At 42.1% G+C, this 21970-nt stretch overlaps 1 protein-coding gene across 1 annotated transcript in view; it reads left to right on the top strand.

Annotated features, from left to right (window-relative positions):
- Positions 1-21970, top strand: part of MAP3K5 (mitogen-activated protein kinase kinase kinase 5) — a 375637-nt gene that overhangs the window by 292492 nt on the left and 61175 nt on the right. Inside the window, exons 19-21 of the mRNA XM_029596916.1 lie at positions 2573-2678; positions 16382-16539; positions 19561-19738. Of these exons, the coding sequence (XP_029452776.1) occupies positions 2573-2678; positions 16382-16539; positions 19561-19738 (442 nt within the window). The remainder of the gene's footprint in view (positions 1-2572; positions 2679-16381; positions 16540-19560; positions 19739-21970) is intronic.

Genomic DNA, 21970 nt, shown 5'->3' on the forward strand with positions numbered 1-21970 from the left:
TCCCCGGATCTCGCTGCCACCCCCGGACCCCGCTGCTGCCTACCCGCCGCTCCCGGATCCTGCTGCCGCCCCCCCGCTGCCGCTGCCCCGGACCCCCCGGACCCCGCTGCTGCCTACCCGCCGCTCCCGGATCCTGCTGCCGCCCCCCCCCCCCCCCCCGCTGCCGACCCGCCCGTGCGATTTTGGCGCTCATCCAGGCAGGGGAGGGAGGGAGGAAGGGAGAAGGGACTACCGGATGCCGCTGATGGCTGCCCGCCGCCCACCGGCCGCCTGGACCCACGGCCCTCCGACAGGTATTAAAATTGTTTATTTTTTATATAACACACAGGTTTTTTGTTTTTTACACTTTTTAAACTTTTTTACACTTCCTAGTGCCTGTCATTTCAAATGTCATTTGAAATGACAGGTACCAGCGCACCCAGGTTACTGTATAGGCGCTGTTACAGCGCCTATACAGTAAAATGGGTTGCGCGGGCATAACCCTTCCCTAACGCTTCACAGCCGCGGCATGCATTTGCATGCGATTAGAGGAGAGTATCGGGGAGTTAGTGAAGAGAACTGTGCGTGCGGGGAGGAAGGGTGCGCCTGACACTACCTCACTGTTTTTACCGCGGCCTTACTGGATTGAGCCGTTATTTGGCATGCTGACAGTTAATGACACCCAAGGTTGGGTTGTCAGTTTATTTATTTATTTATTTTAAGTTTTTCTATACCGGCATTCGCGATGGATATCGCATCATGCCGGTTTACAATTAACAAGAGGAGAAGGAACAAAAGTAGTAATAAATAATAATAATAATAATAAACATTAAACAAGTGATGAACTAAAAGGTTGCAGTTACAATAAAACAGTAGGATTGGATATGTCAATAGGCACCTATTATGTCCCTGCCTAGGATGACAAACATTTAGGGCTGCCTTACAGCTCTGCTGGAACAGACTCTTGCAGGGGTGGGGGGTAAAAGCACCAAAAGTGCCTAGAGGTGGTAAAATGCTAAATCCGTCCCTGACCACACCTCTGTAGGAAATGGCACATATACTGCTCAAGTGCCTGCAGTAAATTTAATGATTCTTTGTAAATACTGTGGTCATGAGCTCATTGGCGCAGCTCAACAGTGTTAACACATTTTACATACTCTGCCGAGCAAAAAATACCATGGCCATGCTAACAGGGAATTAGCACTGGTGGCAGATTTCTTACAAGTCACATACAAGTTAATTTTCAGAGGTTTTTTGGTTTCGCACATACATTTACCTGAGCAAGAACGGGTGCAGTCTCGGAGCATTCTGAGGTGAGGACGAGAGATATATGCACGTAAGTTGCTATTTTATGAGATTTACACACACACATTAGGCAACTTATTAGTGCAATTTTACACCTGCTATTATTTTACTTATTTATTTACACAGGTTTATATTCCACTCAATCCCAAAAAATATTTAGTTCAGGGTGGATCATAAATGGCTTTCATAATAATTAGTAAACAAACAGTAAAATAGAAAACATAAAACAGTTTAAAATAAATCTGGCACTATTTTTATCAGAGTTGTCTGCTAATTTTTGGGTGGGAGGTCTGGATGAACTGGGAGGGTGGTCTCTGAATTGGAGATGGACTGGGTGAACTGGCGGAGGTATCAGCAAACTGGCGATTTCAAGAATGCACGCATATTTTAGAATATACCTTCTTTCACACACAAATTAGGTGAACAAGTTATATTTTTGTATGTGTGGATGTTTATAAAATAGGTAGAGAAAATACTCAATTTCAGTACATTACAGATATTGGCACTTACTGAATGGAACACATGGTATGTTATGCAAATTACAAAATACTATGGTAGATCACCGCACCCCCTTATACGTGGTATCTGGGGCCATGCAAAGATCTTTGAAAGTTTTTCTTTAACATTTTTTTTTCTCATGCATAGAAACAGAAGTGTATGTTTGTGCTTCCAGATACATCTTGCTTGCATCCCATGCTATTAATTGCATCAGTAGCATGGGATCTTCTTAGTGTTTGGGTAATTGCCAGGTTCTTGGGCTTGATGGACCCTTGGTCTGACCCAGCATGGCAATTTCTTATGTTCTTATGAAAAAATATAGCTGTCAGTCATTCCTATTTTCCAGTAACATTTTTCTTTAGGTTTCCTTTATAAACAATTTAAAGACCGGATATAAACATTATGCAGCAGGTCCTTGAGGGCCACAAACCCGTCTTACACAGAATGGCCTATCTTACGCAGGTGGTAGGCAGTTTGGTGAGCCGACATGTTGTTACCGTATAATGCTTGCTTGTCTTTTGATTTTTGATACATTAAATAAAATTTCCTGAAACTATTGCATGCTTTTTTTTTTGCTTTGACCAAAAGTCTGGTAGTAGGCCCATTGCGTAGCCTTTATACAGCACAGCAAAGAGCCGTCTGGACACTCTGGGCTTGTTTCATGGTCAGGTCTGGCTAAGTGATACAGGTACTTCTCCTTAAACTTTCTGGATAGGGGAGGTTTTACTTCAGTTACAATCACTTGAAAATATGTAACTGGCCTGGTTGTTTCCAATTTCCTTTCCTTTAGGGAGATAATGTGCTGATAAATACCTACAGTGGAGTATTGAAGATTTCGGACTTTGGCACATCAAAGAGGCTTGCAGGAATCAACCCCTGCACTGAAACATTCACTGGTATGTTTTAATAGGATACTGCATTGTAGAATTTGAGCAAATTAAAAAAGAAGCCAAGTATGTATATGTGCACGTATATGCATGTGTGTATACATTTTTTTTTTCATACCACCAGCAATTAGGTCAGGATGCCTAGAGCAGAAAGCAGTGACTGGGGTGGCTCACAGACTGTAAATTTGTGAAGGATTCGTTACTCAAAGTAAGGGTGAGCAACTGTGAAACAGAACAGATTAAGCTCCGTTATTGCAGCATCTGCTTTTCTAAATCACCCTTTTCTCAGTTTCTTTTTTTTTTTTTTTTTTTTAATTAGTGTGAAAGAATGAACTATGGAGAACACTAAAATATTACTATGGTAAAGAGATCATGGAAGCTACTGCAAGGTGGTGGAATTGGGGTTCTTATCCCAATAAGCTCTTGATATTAGGTGCCACTGTCCCTAAATGTTCATGTTTCAGGCTCATAGTGTCTGCATTCATCCAATTTTGTGCTTCCACTATGTGTGTGTGTGTGTGTGTGTGCAAACTCATATATCTGCAGCTTTTCAAATTAAAAAGCACATTTTATATGCGAGGATCCTGAACTGTAGGTCTGGGACCATTCACGTGCACCCCCTCCTCCCCTCCACCTCAGTGTATGCCAGGAGACTTGCAGGTGGGTCACAAATATTAAGCTCCAGTGCGGCAGTCCGAAGGGCAAACCAGGACAGAAAGTAATTTGTAAACAGTGTGAAACACACACTGCTGAAGCTGTGAGAAATACGACATTTTGATCAGGCTTTTAAGTCATTTTGTTTTGCAGGCCCTGTAACTTTTGTGCAGTTCCAAAGTGGGCTCTGTCAGAAAAGCTGTGAAGCCGCTCTTTAGATTGCATTAATAAGATGCTTCCCCCAGTTGTTGTTTACAGCACACAACGAACCAGCTGGAAAGCTCAACTTAACTGGCACCTAGCAACGCTGCTTTTTCCCTTTACCGAGTCACTGCATGGAGAGGAGGTGGGTGAGGGCAGCAGGCTCTTTTGCAGGGCGAGTGAGGACCACACGCTCGCTTATTGCTTTAGTAGAGACTATGAGGTCGCCACTAGATAGCCCTAGGCCCAGCCCTTATTTTAGTCATCAGGGGATCCACGTTCAAAAGCCATTTAGATGGGTAAGCTAACGGTTATCCTTCTAAATGGCATAGCTGGCCATATTCAGCCCTTATCCAGCTAAAGTCTAACGGGGTTAGGGCGTTTCGGAGAGGGGCCGAGATATATCCAGCTACCCTTGTGTGGCCAGATAACCAGCCGCTTAACCGGAGATCGTCAAAAGATATCTGATTAAGTGGCCAACCTAATGGGGAAAAAAAACAACCCCAAAACGCGGGCCCACGGGCCCCGACTAAATCCCTCCCCCCCCTTCCTGCCTCAATCCAAACGTCATGATGCAACCCTGCTGCCTCCTCCCCAAAGAGCTCAAATCGGTAGTAGAAAAAAATATATAGGGGTCGGGGATCGGTGCCACCCTCTCCCCTCCCCGCACCCCCCTGCCCAGGTTCCTGCCTTGCTTTTCAAATTTGTAAAATCTGCAGGCTCCCTCCTTCCCCTGTGCTTCCCCCACACCCACCCTTCCCCCTCCCCGTACCTTAAAGAGTGCTTTCTCTTCAGCCCGGATCGGGGTAGCCTCCTACCGCAACCTGGGTAACACACACTCACACTCTCACACTCACACTCTCACTCTCACTCACACTCTCTCACTCACACTCCTTTATGGCCCTTTGGCATCATCACTATTCCCCGAAAAAGGGTTACGCTTTGAAAGTGCCGACAATTGGAATATAAATCAAATAAATAAATGGCTCAGTGGTATCCCACGGAGTGAAGGAATATTGCTGGAACTGCAGTCAGAAGATTTAAACAGAAGAAAAGCGCCTGGGGGAGAGTAGGAGGGGGGAGTTCCTGCAGATTATGGGGCTTTTGCAGTACCGTGATGGCTTTTGTCCGTGCACGCTGTACTAGTTCTGCCTGATCTCAGCAGTATGAGGTGCAAACCATTTTGTGTTGACCATGGTTTACTTAAATTTGTACTGTTAGTTCTAATGAATATCCAGAGGGGAGGAGCACTATAGAAATCTGCAAGATAGACTCCTAAAAATAACGATTTAAGATTAGCAAGAGTTATGTGCACCATGACTATCCCTTTAACAGTAAGCATTTTATTTCCTCAGCTAGAATTTTGTTTCCTGATTTGATATAAACCTCGCCTTAAAAATTATTTGTTTTGCGGTTAAAACTTGTATTTGTTTCCAACGATAAGATTATATTACATGAAGTTATAATATTGAATGCTAAAGGGTACAAGCATGCAGGTTAATACAACTTTTTCAAAGAAATAATGAAGGAATGTTGGTTTCTGAAAAATGGTTTTCTTTGGGGGGATAAGTGACTGGCCCAGGAGCAATGTGCAGGAGAGATCTGGGCTTCATTCCCTTACAGCCTTCTGCTGGAGGAGCTGCAGAGGAGCAATCAGAGTCCCTCCCACACCCACCTTGGCGAAGCCAGCCCCCAGTCAACCCTCAACAATGACATCTGTTGGCTGAGTGGTCTGCGCCCTCGGCCAGAGGCCTGCCAGTGCCATGAATGGGAATAGAAACATGGAACAGCCCTGGGTAGCTAGGAGCAAAAGCCCAGGCCCTACGGGTGCATCTGCCTCACTTCCCCCGATCATAAATGGTAGTGAATAATGTTGGGGTATTCCGTTGAGACGGAGAGCCCAAACTGTAGGAAGGTGACCACTTGTCTTAAAAGGTTTTATTTTTCACTGTTTGTAAAAGCAGTCAGCAATGCCCCATTTCCCACTAGATGCAGATTCAGGTTTAGCAACCGCTTTCTATCCAGACAGAGCTCAAGCTGGGAAGCACTGGAAAGTTGCATAATTGCTCCTTCCTCCCTTTTGGCAGGGTAAGAGCCAGTTAATTTTTAATAACCTGGAGGATGTTGTAGAGCGAATGACTTGTAAACAGTTCTACTAGTTGTGTGTTGCCTCGTTGGTTGCAAATGTCTTCTGTTCAGTTTTTTGTAGTTCAGGTCTTTTTAATTTATCTGAGGTGGCATTTTGTCTTTCATGTCTTAAAATTATTAGCAGTATTTTCTAGGGATGTGCATTTGTTTCATCCGTTTCATACATTTCTATACAAGCATGTAATATGAAACGTATGAAACATATGAAACGAATGCACATCTAATTGACATGTAATGGGAAACGTATGAAACAAATTAAACGAATGCACATCCCTATTTTCAAAGTATATTTCAACACAAATTACAATTAAGTAGTTGATAGTCTTCTATCATTATTATTCTGTCTATTATTATAATAAAGCATCAAGTTATTGGTTGCTAATTACTGCTCTGTCTGAGGTGAAGTTAAACACACTCACAGAAACAAAATAGGTTTCACTGGTCAAATTTTCTCATTTATAATATAACCACATGTGCAATAACCCACATATATTGTTTGTAGGACCACACTCAATGAGTTTGTCAATCAAACTCATGATTTTGGTCATAGGTCCCTTTAATTTATTTTAATTACTGATTTTAGATTTTTTTATTTTTTGAAAATTTTTTTGATTTCTATCTTGAAATCTTCATAAAAAGCTGACGAACTCCGATATTTATCCCAACACGAGTATATCATCGCAGATCATATTTAGAGTTATCACAAAAGAGTCAATGGAGCAATAATCATCTGTGCTACTTCAGAAACAGTCCCATGTTCATCACAAACTGGATGTACCATTGCAGATCATATTAAGAATTATCACAACCCAGTCTGTGGAACAATACCCATCTGAACTACTTGAGAAAACAGTCCTGACACGATCGTGTTTCGGACCACTCAGCCCTGCTTCAGGGGAAACCAATCTTCAAACGCTGTACTCCATATCCTGCAGTGACTCCAATTTTGCACCGTTCCATTAGCATAACTTCCTTCATAAGAACATAAGAAATTGCCATGCTGGGTCAGACAAAGGGTCCATCAAGCCCAGCATCCTGTTTCCAACAGAGGCCAAAACCAGGCCACAAGAACCTGGCAATTACCCAAACACTAAGAAGAACCCATGCTACTGATACAATTAATAGCAGTGGCTATTCCCTACATATAATTGATTAATAGCCATTAATGGACTTCTCCTCCAAGAACTTATCCAAACCTTTTTTGAACCCAGCTACACTAACTGCACTAACCACATCCTCTGGCAACAAATTCCAGAGCTTTATTGTGCATTGAGTGAAAGAAAATTTTCTCTGATTAGTCTTAAATGTGCTCCTTGCTAACTTCATGGAATGCCCCCTAGTCCTTATATTATTCGAAAGTGTAAATAACCGAGTCACATCTACTCGTTCAAGACCTCTCATGATCTTAAAGACCTCTATCATATCCCCCCTCAGCCGTCTCTTCTCCAAGCTGAACAGCCCTAACCTCTTCAGCCTTTCCTCACAGGGGAGCTGTTCCATCCCGTTTATCATTTTGGTTGCCCTTCTCTGTACCTTCTCCATCGCAACTATATCTTTTTTGAGATGCGGCAACCAGAATTGTACACAGTATTCAAGGTGCGGTCTCACCATGGAGCGATACAGAGGCATTATGACATTTTCCATTCTATTAACCATTCCCTTCCTAATAATTCCTAACATTCTATTTGCTTTTTTGACTGCTGCAGCATACTGAGCCGACAATTTTAAAGTATTATCCACTATGATGCCTAGATCTTTTTCCTGGGTGGTAGCTCCTAATATGGAACCTAATATCGTGTAACTACAGCAAGGGTTATTTTTCCCTATATGCAACACCTTGCACTTGTCCACATTAAATTTCATTTGCCATTTGGATGCCCAATCTTCCAGTCTTGCAAGGTCCTCCTGTAATGTATCACAGTCTGCTTGTGATTTAACTACTCTGAATAATTTTGTATCATCTGCAAATCTGATAACCTCACTCGTCGTATTCTTTTCCAGATAATTTATATATATATATATATATATATATATATATATATATTGAAAAGCACCGGTCCAAGTACAGATCCCTGAGGCACTCCACTGTTTACCCTTTTTCACTGAGAAAATTGACCATTTAATCCTACTCTCTGTTTCCTGTCTTTTAACCAGTTTGTAATCCACGAAAGGACATCGCCTCCTATCCCATGACTTTTTATTTTTCGTAGAAGCCTCTCATGAGGGACTTTGTCAAACGCCTTCTGAAAATTCAAATACACTACATCTACCGGTTCACCTTTATCCACATGTTTATTAACCCCTTCAAAAAATGAAGTAGATTTGTTAGGCAAGACGTCCCTTGGGTAAATCCATGTTGACTGTGTCCCATTAAATCATGTCTTTCTATATGCTCTACGATTTTGATCTTGAGAATAGTTTCCACTATTTTTCTCGGCACTGAAATCAGGCTCACTGGTCTATAGTTACCCGGATCGCCCCTGGAACCTTTTTTTAAATATTCGGGTTACATTGGCCACCCTCCAGTCTTCAGGTACAATGGATGATTTTAATGATAGGTTACAAATTTTAACTAATAGATCAGAAATTTCATTTTGAGTTCCTTCAGAACCCTAGGATGCATACCATCCGGTCCAGGTGATTTGCTACTCTTTAGTTTGTCAATCTGGCCTACTACATCTTCCAGGTTCACAGTGATTTCGTTCAGTTCATCTGACTCATCATCTCTGGAACTGGTATCTCCCCAACATCCTCATTAGTAAACACGGAGGCAAAGAATTAATTTAGTCTTTCTGCAATGGCCTTATCTTCCCTAAGAGCCCCTTTAACCCCTCTGTCATCTAATGGTCCAACCGACTCCCTCACAGGTTTCTTGCTTTGGATATATTTTAAAAGTTTTTATTATGAGTTTTTGCCTCTATGGCCAACTTCATTTCAAATTCTCTCTTCGCCTGTCTTATCAATGTTTTACACTTACCTTGACAATGCTTATGTTTTATCCTATTTTCTTCAGCTGGATCCAGGAACTTTGTCTCTAGCAAGTCCTGATGTTACATTTACCCAGTCAATATTGGGGTAATTGAAATCTCCCATTATTATTGCACTGCCAAATTGGTTTGCTTCCCTGATTTCTCTTAGCATTTCATCATCTGTCTGACCATTTTGTCCAGGTGGACGGTAGTATACTCCTATCAATATACTCTTACCCAACACACATGGGATTTCTACCCATATAGATTCTACTGAGCATTTACTCTCTTGTATGATCTTTATCCTGTTGGACTCTATACCCTCCCAGACATAAAGTGCCACACCCCACCAAATTGATCCTCCCTATCATTGCGATATAATTTGTACCCTGATATAGCACTGTCCCATCGGTTATTCTCCTTCCACCAAGTCTCTGTGATGCCAATTATGTCAATCTCATCATTTGCTGCTATACACTAGCTCTCCCATCTTACTTCTTAGACTTCTGGCATTGGCATACAGAAATTTCAAAGTGTGGTTTTTGCTTGTTTTAACAACCTGCTTTTCAGTTGTTTGGGATAATTCGGAAATCATTAGCTTTGATTTTTTACATATAGGCATATGAACTAAGTTTGCTTTTAATGGAACCTCTCTGTTGGGATGCCCTAACTTTCCTGTTTCATTAGTATCCTTCAAGGATACATTTCTCCAAACCATGCACTGCTGCGTGACTGTCTGCTTTCGTGGCTAAATCGACATCTTTTTCTCGCGGTCTTCATTCAGTTCACTGACACGATCGTGTTTCGGACCACTCTGTCCTGCTTCAGGGAAACCAAACTTCAGACCGCGAGAAAAAGATGTCTATTTAGCCACGAAAAGAAGTTATGCTGATGGAACGGTGCAAAATTGGAGTCACTGCAGGATATGGAGTACAGCGTTTGAAGATTGGTTTCCCCTGAAGCAGGGCTGAGTGGTCCGAAACACGATCGTGTCGGGACTGTTTTCTCAAGTAGTTCAGATGAGTATTTTTCCACAGACTGGGTTGTGATAATTCTTAATATGATCTGCAATGGTACATCCAGTTTGTGATGAAGATGGGACTGTTTCTGAAGTAGCACAGATGATTATTGTGCCATTGACACTTTTGTGATAACTTCTAAATATGATCTGCGATGATATACTCGTTTTGGGATAAATATCGGAGTTAGTCAGCTTTTTATGAAGATTTCAAGATAGAAATCAAAATGATTTTCAAAAAATAAAAAAAATCTAAAGTCAATAATTAAATTAAAGGGACCTATGACCAAAATCATGAGTTTGACTGACAGACAAACTCATTGAGTGTGGGTCCTACAAACAATATATGTGGGTTATTGCACATGTGGTTATATTATAAATGAGAAAATTTGGCCAGTGAAACCTATTTTATTTCTGTGAGTGTGTTGTACTTATAAGGGTTTCTGGAATACATTGGATATTGGGCGTTAGTTGTGATTGAGGTGAAGTTAAGACAGGGCATTGCCAAATGACATATACTCAGTCTAGATGGGATGATTGTTTACAAAGAATAAAGGTGTTGACCTTAAGACTTTCATGTAATGATGCTTTTTTTATTTTATTTTATTTTTTAAGGTAAGTGGAAGACACAAACCAGTAAGTCAGTGAAACAGGACTGTTCTAGGGGATAAACGTGCTATAGTCTGCCCAATGAGAGATTTTAGAATCAAAAGTGATCTTTAGTTTATTATAAAATTCAGAAAAATCTGATTTTTCCGGTAGTGTCTTGTTGCAATCCAAATCTTTCATTGTAATGTTAACTCATAATGAGGCACTAACCGTAACCGTTAGGACAGCTTTAACCATGGTATTCTCTGTTGTCACCAAAGCTGTGACTTTTAGGTTAAGTGTTTTTATAGGATTAACTTTTTTTTGGCATGTAAGACATCAACAATGAATGAATGCAGAGAAACAATGAAATATACAAGGAAAATAAATACCCAAAACAGTAAAATGGAGAAAAAAAATTAAACATATTACATTACACGTTCACATTACGTGGTGGGGAAGGAAAAAAGTAATATTATAGTAATAACTAAGCAGCCAAGCCCCCAATGCTGTACTTATAATCTCTAAATCTCCACTTTATCTATCACGTCCCACATCATGACAGCGAATGGAAGAAAAAAAAGTGCAATATATCTTTTATGTCTGCTCTAAAATCTTTTGTTTGGTGTTTGCAAACCCAATATTATGAGCTTCTACCCAAATTCAAAGTTAGCCAGCCAGAGAAAGCTGATGAAACCAAACTTTCTAAAAGATTCTACTAAATTAATTCCACTTACTGTCCACAACTTTAATTCCTCCATAGTCTGTGTATACCTTTTAAACAAAAGCCAGTCAGGTAAACCAATTTTCGCCCACTGTGTCCTATTACCCATATTGGAGCTTTACATCCTCCCGCTTTCTCTTTACCTGTCAACCCAGTTAACTCTCCAGCTCCCAGTGCCCTTTCAAGTGCTGAAACTGCTATAACAATCAGACATAAAATAAAAAACCAGAGTGCAAATTATACTTTCCCAACACTTCGACTTACAACTTATACTATTGTTATTTTTCCAGTACACATTTTATTAACAAATATACAGACAAATAATTCACAATCACTCTTAATAAGTACTCCTTTGGGCGTCCCCAAAGTAGATAAAAAAAAATAAAAAAAATAGTGCACTGTTGTTTGCAATTGGCCAAAAAGAAATCTTTTACTTACCTAAAAAAATTACATTTGCAAATTAATTATATAGGCATGATTAACTACTTACAGATCTTTCTTCCCATGGGGTGTACTCACATCTTCCGGGTACTACTTTTGTTTTCTTCCAGAAATCAGAAACCTCTGTTCCTAGGTATCACTATGCAATAAACAAAACTACAAAACTTCATCCAGAAATCTTTATCTGGGAAACACATCAAACATCCAGAAATCTTTATCTGGGTACAGCCTTCGGACAAAATTGGTCCGAGTATTAGTGTTGGATCTGAGCCTGCCTGCAGAATCAGATGCAAGACCCCACAATAGATAGCCACATGTAAAGAAAAAAAAAATTCAAAATTTCATAGATAGCCACAGCTATCAGGTCCCTGTTCAGAGTGCCAAAAATGTTAAACTTACTCTGTGCTTATGGCCAGGGACACAAGAACACTTAGACTCAGTAAAAGTATAATGTATTTTTATTAGGCAATATAAGTGTTATCGGGAGATGCTGGGTACTGGGTGCCCTTAGTCTTACAATCTGACCAACATCTCCTTGTATACAGGAAGTGATCCTTCTTTTATACATAACATACAATATTGTTGAAGCTTCTAGACTTGCCTGACTGCCCAAAGAATCATTTACATAAGTTGTGATGTCAACTGCATGATTAAATCATCGCTAACTATCCCTGATTGGCTTGCCAGGATGTGTAGCCCATTTCCCATGACTTTCTTTGTTCTGGTAAACTCTTACTGGTCAAGACAATCAACACGTCTGTAACTGTGTGGATTACAAACTCCTGAGAATATTGCCTGAAGCTCCCCTGTGGTGACTCTATGAATAGACATCACCTGTCTGGTGCCAGCTTGCCTCCACAGATATCCAGGGACATTCTGTAAGTCACTCAGAGTCCATTCAGCCCAGGCAGGCCAAAGACACGCAGAGGGTTCTGGGGATTTCCTTCTCCATGTTGGCATACTTCTCACTACCAGGGTATTGTAGACATGTGACAATAATTTCTAGGGTGTGCTGTTTCTGGCTGGAGCTAATCGAGAAGCACCTCAGAAACTGTGAGCCCAGCCCATCGGCATCAGCATAAAAAATATCAGCACCAAGGGACCCAAGAACTGCACCAGATGCTGGTGATGCATTGACATCAGCAGGGCATTGAACCCTCTCAATATCGAGCATTGGGAATGACTGCAGGGGCAGATAGTTGTCTGACTCTTCCCATCTGAAGAAGACCAAGGGTTCAGTATTTTCAGCTCTAGTACTGAAGACTTTCGATGCTGAGCATTGAATGAAGTCAAAGAAGCATCGGCATCAGTCTCCATCAGTGCATAATGCCAGGAGCAAGGATAGTCTTGCTGCAGCTGTGAATTCCCCAGAGAATTCTTGTGGAGAGGAGAGCTTACTCTCTGTGCGTTCACAGGAACCGCAATGGTCTCCAAAGGTCCTGGTATCTGTCATCGATGCATGTCTGGCTTCCCAGGAATATGTGGCCTACTCATCAGTGTTGACATCAGTAATCTTTGAGGAGAAGCTGGATAAGAAAATCCACCAGGCCTTGGACAAGGCCTTGTGGCGCATTGATGCCCCTGTATTGAATTCATCAGAGTCAATGCAGGCTGAAGACCAACTGCTACTGGAGTCTCTACAGCTGTTTGTCAGCCCATTGCTAGCACCAGTGCCAATGTCTGTTCTCGGAGGGGAATCACCATTGATGATGCCTTCATCAATGGTGATTTCCAACCCATCTGGGGAGGAAGCTTCACCAATGCCCAGGAGTTCCTCGGGTTCCAGGGCCCAACAGACAAGTGCTGCCCTCTCTGAAGTCTTGTCCTCTAGAAGAGCACCATTTGGGTCTTCTCCCCCAGGCATTCAAGGTGTGGCCAGAATACGGGTGTTCCTGGGGATATGGTTACAGATCTGGAAATGTCTCCAGAAGCAGAGGAATCAGCAAGCTTCCCCTCCTCCTTAAAGAAGGCAATCCCTGCCAGAGGATCTCTCTTGCTGGTTTTGTGCAGAGAATGACTGTGAGGCCACTACATTTCCTTTACTGAGGGAGGATGAAACCAGGAACAAAATGCTAGATTTCCACCCATTTGTGGAGCCTGCTAAGGAGATCGTGGCAGGCAGTCCCAGTTCATGAGAATCTTCAGGAGGTGCAGAAGAATATGTAGGGGAACCCCCCCTCTCTGTGGCCCTCATGAAAAAGAAGACACACGATTTATTTCAATGAGAAAGTTTCTGGATTTGAAAAACAGCAGCTACCACACCAATGGGTGGTGATCAAATCCTCTCTCAAGAGGTCTAAAAGGATTAGAACCCATTCCTCAGTGCCCCTAAGGATGAATTCCAGAATCCTGGATGCTCTTGAGAGAGAGATTTTCCCAGGAGCAACACTTAATGCCCGCATTGCTTTTTACCAGTTCTTAATGGGCCGGTACACCGGGGCCAGCTGAAGCAGATGTGGAGAGGTGGCCGAGCAGATACCAGAAGCAGCATGACAGCTTTCAGTCACTGGTGCATAAGGAAATGGAATGAGGAAAACATATGGTCAGATCAATCTTTGACGTTTTCAAAATGGCTTCAACCGTTTCTCTCGTGAGGACCGGTGCTTAAAGACTCTCCTGACTGTGCACCTCAGACCTCTGAAAATTTGAATTTTCTAGTCACAAAAAGAAATGACCTTGTATTTAAAATACTGTTTAATAACCAAATCTTTATCTGTTTCTGAGTAAAGGGTGACCACAAGCCTGGCCCTTGATGGAAATACATTTTGAGAAGTCTCTAGGAAAACAGACAGATCCAAATATTTGCAGAGGTGATGGTCCCCAATTCACTTTCTAGTACATTAACTCTTCATTTCATTGCTGGAATGTAAAACTTTCTAGCACAAGTTATATCTTTCTATTGGGAGATCTTTAATACTTCTCTCACATATCTTTTAAACAACTCATGTGCTGATATAAGCCTACTTGTGGGAAAATTTAACAGTTGCAGGTTTCTAGATCTAGTCAAATTCTCCAACAGCTCCAGTTTATTGTAAATTGTCCTTTATATGGACCATACTTCAGGCCTACAGGGTAAAAAGTTTAATTCCTAATAATGAAACTTGTTCTTCCATTTCTCCAAACCTTCTATCATGCTCTCCCAGTTTAGATCTGCTTCCTTTAGAAAAATTGCACAGTTCATTGTTGAGTCTATGGGCCCTAGGACCAAGGCAAGATTGTCTCTACCTGAAGGAACCTACAGGTTCTCGCTGTTGGCAGGCAGAGACCGGTCAAGACCTTCACCAATACCAGCCCACGTTCCCCTTGGGTTGAGCCTTTGGATGCCGGGGCTGGCGGAACCTAAGTGCAGGTCTCAGCTGATGACAGGAGAGATGATCCAAGGCCAGGCCAGGGTCGTAGGCAGGCAGTGGTCTGAAATGTCGAAGATCCAGGCAAAGGTCAGAGACAGGCAGTGGTCAAGTTTTAAAGTAGGGGAATAATGTTAGGTTAATGATTTTGTGTTATGGATGTAATGTATGCTAGCCTTAGGTTTTACAATGTATTTTAGTAATGTAGGTTAGCTCTAGGCTTTTATTATATTTTTAATTTTTTATTGTATTTATTTATTTGTTGTGAACCGTTTCGATGGTCTCTGAGCAACACTATACAAAAAAATGTTAAATAAATAAATAAGTGTATCCAGAATCCAGTCAGCGATCAGAGGCAGGCATCGGGCAAATGTATCCAGAATCCAAGCAGAGGTCAAACCAGGTATCCGTCCGAGGAAGAGGAACGGATGGGGCTGGAGCGGGCAGGCAGTCGTTGGAACAAGCTGGGCAAACAAAGGCTGGAAGAGAGAGAAATGAACACCGGGACAAGCTGGGATGAAGATTAGAATACACAGGAGCGAAGGCTGGAACGAAGAGTAGAATAGCTGGGAAGCAACATAGACTATGCCGAGGTAGCTGGACCTGTTGCTGAGACATTGGGTAAATGACCGGTCTGGCCTTATACAGGGAGCGCTGTGTGGCATCATCTAAGGGCACCATGGGGGGGGTTCCCTGCCAAGGGCCTTTTAAATGTCCGAGTGTCAAGAGCATGCATGCTAAGGGAGCTGCTGGCTTTCTGCTGCACCGATGAGGGCTGGCGGCGTGCAGTCGCATCGGGGAGGCAGTTGGTGGCATCCTGCCGCATTGAGGAAGCGTGCAACCGGCCCAGCCATGAAGGTAGGGGCTGCATTTCGCGGGAGCAGCCTGCGGTCTGCCGAACATAACATTGAGAAATTGAATAAAGTCAATTATTTTCTGTTTGAAAATAATTCCAAACTTATATTCCAAACTCATTTGAAATAACAGTTAAAATTGTTTTTTTTTTTAGAAAGGGTTAAAAAAAAAAAAAAAAAAAAAAAAAAAAAAAAAATTTTACTTTGGAAGTAAAATTGCTGAGCTTTTCCGAACCCAAAAGATTTAGTAACGATGCAGTGGGAACGACCATCAAAATCCTTTTACACATACTCTGCCGTGGGTTGGCTGCACAATATATAGGACAGCACTAAAAGGAAAAACGAGCCTTAAAAAATATTTGTTCCTTTTTTTTTTTTGCCCTCGCTGCCCTCCCTCCTCTGTCAGTCTGATCCGAATGCTGCTTGGGAAGTGCGGGCAACCTTATAGGAACTTGCAGGGAGGAAGAGAATTGTAGATGAAATATACCTGACACAGACAAGCAAACACATTGCAGATGAAATTGCTCATCCTTAGGTAAATTCTTTATTCCTACAGGTGTGTGGGACTGTAGAAGTGCATGTCACAACTTTACCTTATTTGACTTTGCCTAGAGTCTGTATTGTTCATCTATTATGTTCCTTTTTTTTTTTGTTCTGCAGGCTATGTAATGCACAAACCGCTGTTACTGGAACACTTTAGAAATGAGGAGCTTAGTTAGTAACGCGGGTATACCTTTGTTTTTAATGAATTACCGTTTGTTTGTGCAGGTACTCTTCAGTACATGGCACCAGAGATAATAGACAAGGGACCAAGAGGCTACGGAAAGCCAGCAGACATTTGGTCATTGGGATGCACCATAATTGAGATGGCAACTGGAAAACCTCCATTTTATGAACTGGGAGAGCCCCAAGCAGCTATGTTTAAAGTCAGTAGTCTTTCTTCCTACAGTGGTTTTTAAATTGTTGACTTTAGTAGTTGACGTTAAAGGTGATCTCTATGTTATAAAATGATTAGGGGCTCTGGCTGATCTCCGTGGTGCGTTTGCACGTGCGTGTGTAGCAGTGCGGTCTCCTGGAGTTGCATACTTGAGAAAAGACAGAGCCTGGGAGTGAAGAGAACAAAAAAAAAAAAGCAATGGGCGACAGTGGGCTGATGGGGTGTGCAGGGCCCCACCAGTGGAAGAAAAAAGCAAGTGATCCCAGCCATAACCCATCCTATCCTACATGGCTAACCCCCACCCCCTAACACACCCAGAGAAGGGAGGGGGAGGAGAGCATGGGCATCCCACTCGCTCCCCCGCACCCTATTACACAGAAGAGAATAGGAAAGAGTACCGGGGGGATGTGGGGATCTTATAGAAAGTGCGAGGGGGAACATACACACACTCACGCGTGTGGGGGAGGGGGAGGAGCAGCTACAAAGTGGATAGTGTACAGACACACAAACCCCCACTCTACACAATCGTTTCACCCACACCACTAGCTCCTCCCTTCTCTCCCCATTACATCCTGCTTACAGCATCCAGTCTCCCTCTCCTCATCCCCCCACCTTAACACACACACACACACACACACGTATGTGTGGAGAGGGGGGCAACATAGAGAGTGAGGCAAGAAAAGCTCTCCCAGCAGTCCAGCCCATCCCCACTCCCTCCATACTCGCACATCTCAGCTGTACCACTTCTCCCATCCCCCCACACACACGTATGAGGGGAGGAGTAAAGAGCTAGAAAGTGGAGAATGGGAGGGCTTAAGAGAATGCACATACCCCTTCCCACACCACCAATACCATCACCATCTACCCCCTTTATCCCATGCATCCCCCCCTGTACACACAGAAGCAGAGGTGAGGAAGGGGACAGAGCACCCCCACCCATACACACACACACAAGGGGGGAGGGGAAGGGGGAAAAGTGGAGTGTACAGGGAAACAGTGCCCCCAGCCCTCCTGCACACGTTCCCCTACTGGTGAGGCTGGCAGGGCTGCAGCCCTTGTATTACACATAAATTTCTATAGTCTGGTGCTAAGTCAAAATTACCTTTGAACATCAGATTGTGAAGGGGAACATAAAGAAAGGTGAATGCTTTCTGCAGTCAGCAAAACAGAACTTGTTAGGGTCTTTCTCCTGGGATACTGTCACCTTACCATGACCAGAATGAACCTCGCAGGGTATGAGCTCAGTCTTTTAAAATGTACCGCTAGTGCTCTTAATACTGCGTTGTGTGAGAGAGAGTTTCCTTTTGGAATTTGCCGGGTGTAATAGGTTTATGCAACATTATCAAGGAGTATAATCAGGCCGATGACATCCAATACAATTGGGACATTTTCTGTGTCTTCCTGCCACATTTTCTGGTCTCTGCTTGCATTCCTTGATAGATAGGGAGCTTCTCTTTCTCTACGCATCATACAGAATAGTTATTGGTACTGACGCCTCTGTTAGCAATGTATCACATTCAGGCATTAGCCTGTTATTACATTGAAAGATCCCCTCCCCCCGCGTAGATGGTGGGAAAAGAGAAGCTTTGGGGGTAATACAGCCACTATCCTTGGAAAGATATATATTGAAGGAGGTGAAAGAAGATCATTTTACTGGACCTCCTTGTGAACGAACGCATATTGTATGCTGAAATTAAATACTGCTGGGCCATAAAGAAGCTCTTCTAAATGTAATGGCATGAAACTTTATACCTTATTCTCACCCTGTCTTGTTCCTGCTTTCCTCCCCCTACCTTTGACACATTACATCCAGCCTTTGCTGGTTTTAATTCTGGGATCTTTGGTTGGTTTCCAAACCAGGGTGTCCTACCTGGCGACGAAGTGCTTTTGTTGAGCGCACTGAACAAAGAAGCTTTCTTTTCAAAATGAGAGGGTCAGATAGCAGATGCAAAGGAAATACGGTTGGGAAGAGTGCCAATGATTAAATAAATTAATGAGTGCTGTATTATTTTAAGAGACAGAGAGGTTACTGATTAGTCACTCGTAAAATCTTGTGCTGTGCCTCGCTTATATTAATTGTTCGTTGCCAGTTATTCTTAAAAAAAAGCTTAACCGGCACGAAGCGGCAGTTAATGCCTTGGGAGGCTTGCTGGGCAGAGTGGAAGGACCATTTTGGTCTTTTTCTGCCTTCATTACTATGTTACTAACAGGCAGATACAGTACAGTGCAGAAAAAACTGCATTTCTGTACACCCTCCAACTTAATATCATAGCGATATTAAGTCGGAGGCCCCAAAAGTAAAAAAAATAAAATAAATTTTTAAATCTGCGCGTGGGTCGGAAGACGGACGCTCAATTATGCCAGCGTCCGTTTTCCGAACCCATAGCTGGAAAATTGAGCGTCGGCTGTCAAACCCGCTGACAGCCGCCGCTCCTGTCAAAAAGGAGGTGCTAGGGACGCACTAGTGTCCCTAGCACCTTTTCTGTATCAGCCTGTATGTAAGTAAAATAATTTTAACAGTGAATGAAAGCAAGAACAGAAAATCTAAACATTTTTTATGTAAGCGATTTGCTCAGACCATAATATTGTAATAAGTCAGCATTTACTTTGATAGGACAGAAAATTCAAGAAAAGTTTTTAATTTAATGTAACTGAAGGGAATTATGGAATTCTACCATTGGAGGCTTTTTTCAGAAACGATGCATTGCAAAACAAAACTGAGATTTAGTTCTTTAATTCTTTTTAATCGGGTGTGCATCCGCACGACAGCCAATCAAAATGCCCCACTTTTCAAATGTTTAGAGCTTTATTTTTAGTTGTATTGCATGAGGTGCAGGGGAGGTTTAGTTATAAAAAGATCAAACAGTTTATGTAATTGGGCACCATGCATGCATGCAAACACACTTTTTAGCAGGTTCAGTGGATCCATTGCAATACTATAGCAGTAACCTTATAATACCAGGAGGAGGTAAGCATGCATTGTAATTAGTACCTTCTTTCTGGCTTTTAGGTGGGAATGTTTAAAATACACCCAGAAATACCTGAATCTATGTCAGCAGAGGCCAAAGCTTTCCTCCTGTGCTGCTTTGAGCCAGACCCTTTGAAGCGGGCCAGTGCTCCTGACTTGCTCGTGAATGAGTTCCTGAAAGTGTCGAGTAAGAAGAGAAAGTCTCAGTTAAAGCTTTCAGGTAGCAGCATCACTTAATCTCCTTTTTTTGTGCATTTGTATCTCACTGTTCCTGCAGGTTTTTGGGGGTTTTTTAAATTACTTTTATATGTCAAGACTGTGGAACTATGAAGGAATAAATTGGGGGGGGGGGGAACCTGTGAGCTAAAAATTCAAAATTGTGTTGTGGAAGAAGAGTTCAGGGCTTTTGTAATAAGTAGCTGAGAGTGAAGTATTGATGGAAAAATATATATATTTTCAACCTATAAAACAATATCCAAGAAGCATAGGTACTCACTGAAGATGCTTATTAATGCCGGTTAACCTATTTCACCATAGGTGTGCAGTTAGAAGGAAAAGAAGTGATGAGTCAGTTTTTGTATGCTCCAGATTGTCCAGTAAATTTGTTAGGAAGGGATTTGTTACAAGCCTTAGAAAGTTGGTTCGTAGTGGAGATTTTTACGGGGGAGGAGATTTTAAAGTAGGGGGGGTGGTAGTTTTCAAGGCGGAGAAGAAAAGGGAGGAGTTAGGGATAAGGAGGATGCTGGTTGTGGGTTAACATGAAACAGGAAGGTAAGGAAAAGATTACTGCATAAGAGGGGAGAGAATTACATATGATTTACATAAAATCCAGAGGAGTAAAGAAATAATTAAAACGTTTAAAGGTATACAGCGTACATAAAAATTCAAGAATATTAGCTCAAGTGGGGTAAAAATAGCACATTATTCACATTTGTGGGTGGTATTTGAGGGAAAGGTCTGTAGGAATAGCCAGGTTTTTAGGGTTTTTTTTAAATTTAGGGGTAGAGGTTTCAGTACGTAGATCTGGGGGCATGGAGTTCCAAAGGGTGGGGCCAGCCAGAGAAAAGGCCCTCTTGGTAGTGGAGGTGAGTTTGGTAGATTTAATCGATGGAAGGCGGAGCGTTCCTTGATGGGTGGAACGGGTTGGTCTTGTGGAGGTGTGCGGGAGGAGAGGAGGGTTAATCCAGTGGGAGTTTTCATTTATGATGCTTTTATGAATGAGGGATAGGGTTTTGTATTGCCAAGCGGCCCCACCACCGTTACCTCTCTCACCAAGTCCTGTGCTCCACTGAGAATTAGATCTAAAATTGCTCCCTCTCTCATAGGTTCCTGAACCAATTGCTCCATAAAACTGTCATTTATTCCATCCAGGAACGTTATCTCTCTAGCGTGTCCTGATGATACATTTACCCAGTCAATATTGGGGTAATTGAAGTCTCCCATTAATACCGCACTACCAATTTGGTTAGCTTCCCTAATTTCTCTTAGCATTTCACTGTCCGTCTCACCATCTTGACCAGGTGGACGGTAGTATACCCCTATCACTATAGTCTTCCCCGACACACAAGGGATTTCTACCCATAAAGATTCAATTTTGTATTTAGTCTCATGCAGGATGTTTATCCTGTTGGACTCTATGCCAAAGAAGGTAGGAGAGAGGAGAAGCTGCACTCACAAGGTGTTTATTAACAGCAAATACCCAGAGATTCAAGGAGCTACCTAACTGATACAAAAGAAAAATAGAGAAGTAAGAAAAAAGATCCAGTCGGAGCTCCATTATTATTCAGAGAGAGTGTCCATTAAATAGAAGCCTGATAGTTCCTAAATTCCAGTTAGAAAAGCTGCGGAAAGCCCTAAATTTCAGAAAGGAATATGGGGGACCCCAGTAACAGAAATGAGGGACCACATAGTTGCTGATTCAAGTATTTATTTCTGGATTGTGGATTTACCAAAGGAAAAGTGAACTCCTGTATCAGATTCCTTTTATTGTCCAAGTGTTTCAAGACTTTATATTGGAACGCCAATCAGTTATCCTTCTGAAAACTGGCACTTGATAACCAGCACATCTAACACTTTGGACCCTAGAGGACCATCTTTTTCCCCTTCTCTCTCAAAAACGAATCCACTGAAGTAGGCTTGAAGAGAGTGGATTGTGACTGAGCCCCGATTTATCTTTTGTGAGTTCAAGGTTATACTCAGTTTGTGGCTTATCAAACTTTTTTTTTTGGGGGGGGGTGAGAAGGATAAAAAACCCCCCTGAAACTTGCCATTTTGCAAACAATTAGAAAGAGCTTAGATGGCAGCATTTAGCTGCAATCTTGTGATCTGCATTGTGGCACTTCATTTCCAAGAGCCGTCATATAAATTGAATTGTAATCTGCCATTCTCTCTTCACATGTATCACTTGTACTTTATAGCTCATTTTATTGTTTTCGATATTTGCTGATTAGCT

The sequence above is a fragment of the Rhinatrema bivittatum genome, chromosome 3 (assembly GCF_901001135.1).
Source record: "Rhinatrema bivittatum chromosome 3, aRhiBiv1.1, whole genome shotgun sequence".
Taxonomy (NCBI): Eukaryota; Metazoa; Chordata; class Amphibia; order Gymnophiona; family Rhinatrematidae; genus Rhinatrema; species Rhinatrema bivittatum.